Source organism: Priapulus caudatus, unplaced genomic scaffold (genome assembly GCF_000485595.1).
Source record: "Priapulus caudatus unplaced genomic scaffold, Priapulus_caudatus-5.0.1 Scaffold689, whole genome shotgun sequence".
NCBI classification, from domain to species: domain Eukaryota; kingdom Metazoa; phylum Priapulida; class Priapulimorpha; order Priapulimorphida; family Priapulidae; genus Priapulus; species Priapulus caudatus.
Window position 1 is genome coordinate 71318 of NW_014577750.1, and position 2500 is coordinate 73817.

Here is a 2500-nt window from a genome sequence, read left to right on the forward strand (position 1 = left end):
GAGACGTTGTATGTTGCGTAGTGTCTGCGCGTGGTGTTTTTTTATGCGCGCGCGTGTGCGCGTGTGTGTGTGCATGGTTGTGTGGGTCCTGCTGTGTTCATGGGTTGCTGTGTGTGTCGCCTGTTGTGGTGTGTGTGTTGTGTGTGTGTGTTGTGTGTGTGTTGTGCTGCACGTGTACGAGTCTCTGTGGAACAGCGGTGGGAGGCGGCATATAACCACATCTACACATAACAAAACGGCTTGCGGTTTTTACCACAGCGTAGGAGTGTAGTACCACCACCTCATGTGAGACCTTCTTTTTGACAGTTGAGTAACCGAAACCGCCGCGTTGAAGAGTGCAAACCCGAAAGCAGCTCTTGAAACATGATTTACCAGCGCAGCGCTTCGTCTCACTACTTATGCATGCTACACATTTCTCTACGTCACACCGATATAGTGCTATAAGATTGTACCTTACCTTCTGCTCAAGGTGGATGAGTCTCGTGGAAACAACGTCGCAATTCGCCGCAACGGCCTGTAGTAGGGCGCAGAATCACGCGATGATCTTGATTACTATGAGCTTTACAGCGCCACTAGCGGACAAATGACGGTTGTTAGTACCTGTCGAACTTGGTGAGTTGTAAAACAGTGTCTCAGATCAGATCACTCATCCGTTACCGCGAGGGGAGGCATTAACAATGAAAGCAGGAAAGCAGTCCTATGGATAATTACCAATAATAATTATGCGAGCCACTGTGTGTCATGTACCGAGACGGTTGTACTGTCAGTTCATCCGTAACATTTAAGTATTACGCGTTACCTGGTGTCACGACGTGAAACTTGTTGCTGTACGTTTCGCTCTTAACTAGCTCTGCGCTCGTTAGATACAATAATGTAATCCAACAAGAGTAGGGATTGGGTTTGTTTTAGAAACCCTAACTTCTTGTTGGCGTTCATTATTGTATCTACGCGTCGTATACTAATGGTTGAGCCAACTGCTCACCTTATTCAAATTCGTTTGTAAAAAATCCGTGACATAAACATATTATGATATTTCAGACGCGATTCTGTAAGAACTAAGAGATATGGCCGGTCGGGGACGACAACCTGATCGGCTATAAAAGACGGTCTCATCTAATATATAGACAATTAGGACATGGCTTTCTGCTATAGATGTATAATTTTGATCATGCTTACTAATTTATTAATAATACTTATAATAGTAGTAGATATAATAATAATCTGTTGGCGCGAGATATCAACGCCCTCTTGTTATTTTTGGTTGCTATAGGTCGGTCAGCCAGAATCAGTTCTTTACGTTGCACCAAAAACCGTCGACTTTCGGCTCTTCAGTTAAATAATAAGTGTTACTTTGTTAGACCGGCCGCTTCCGGCAACGCTGATTGGTTAGACCCTATCTGATAATCACTCCAGGCGGATTGATCATTTGTGCATTGGATGTCGTTAAACTGGACAGTTCGCCATTGCGATTAACGTCATTGGGGACATGACATTTCATGTTCCATATTCTTTTAGTTTCTATCGGCAGAGATGTGTTTTTACTGTAACATGATATTTTTTATTTGCTCGATTGGAGAATACTATGAAACAATGGAAACCTATGTAGTTCGTGCCATAGTGGACATGTGGCGCCTTCAGTTTCCATACTAAATTGATCATTATATATTTTTTATTATGTATACTATATTTTATATTAATTTAAATACGATTGTACGTACAATATCGATGTATATTAAGTAAACACGATAATTACGAAACACCGAGAACATGTTAATTATAAATCAGCAATATTGTTATTGTTCTGTTGAATATACGATCAAACCAAGAAACCCGTGTTATTTACTCTAAATTATATGCTCATATATCTATGTAACCTTGAAATGGTCATTAAATTATTTTATGTGATTAATCATGATTTAGATTGAGGTTTATTTTTTTCAGAGTTGACCAGAATCGCTTAGAGAAATCTGAGATGCCCATTAAATATATAACCCTTAGACCCCAAAACGCCATATTTGGTGTTTAAATAAATCACGCGGTAATTACTTTACTACTTTTATAATAATTCCTATTAGCCCACAGAAAAATATCATGCAAGCTAGTAAGTTACTAGGTAGCAAGCAGCATTGAATGGAATAGTAAATAAAACGCCAACAAAAACTAACAATGTCTATATAGTGAGTGTTCACATTACATCAATAGTATTTATCGTCGCTTAAAACATTTTATTCCAAATGTCATGTGTTAAATATTTGTGCCTCACACTGCTAAAAACGGCATGGTGCTACTTTAAACGAAAACTCCCCCCCCCCACCCCTGAATGTGAGTAAGGCGTGGTGGCATGTTAACAGGTCTGTGTCGAGAGGCATTACGGTGCGTGGCTAAATAAGGCACATGAACGTGCCGCAGCGTTACAGCTCCTATACGCAGCCGCAACCCGGTGCTTGAGATTGGCGATTGATTTGCCGAATTTGTCGGCTCATTGCGAGCGTCAGCTGAA

General features: G+C 40.7%; 1 protein-coding gene across 1 annotated transcript in view; it reads right to left on the minus strand.

Moving 5' to 3' along the window:
• Window positions 1–2491: 2491 nt before the first annotated feature.
• LOC106812805 overlaps window positions 2492–2500 on the minus strand; it is a 25840-nt gene continuing 25831 nt past the window's right edge. The window contains exon 13 of the mRNA XM_014816779.1: window positions 2492–2500. This exon is cut by the window's right edge and continues 304 nt beyond it. Within this exon, the coding sequence (XP_014672265.1) occupies window positions 2492–2500 (9 nt within the window).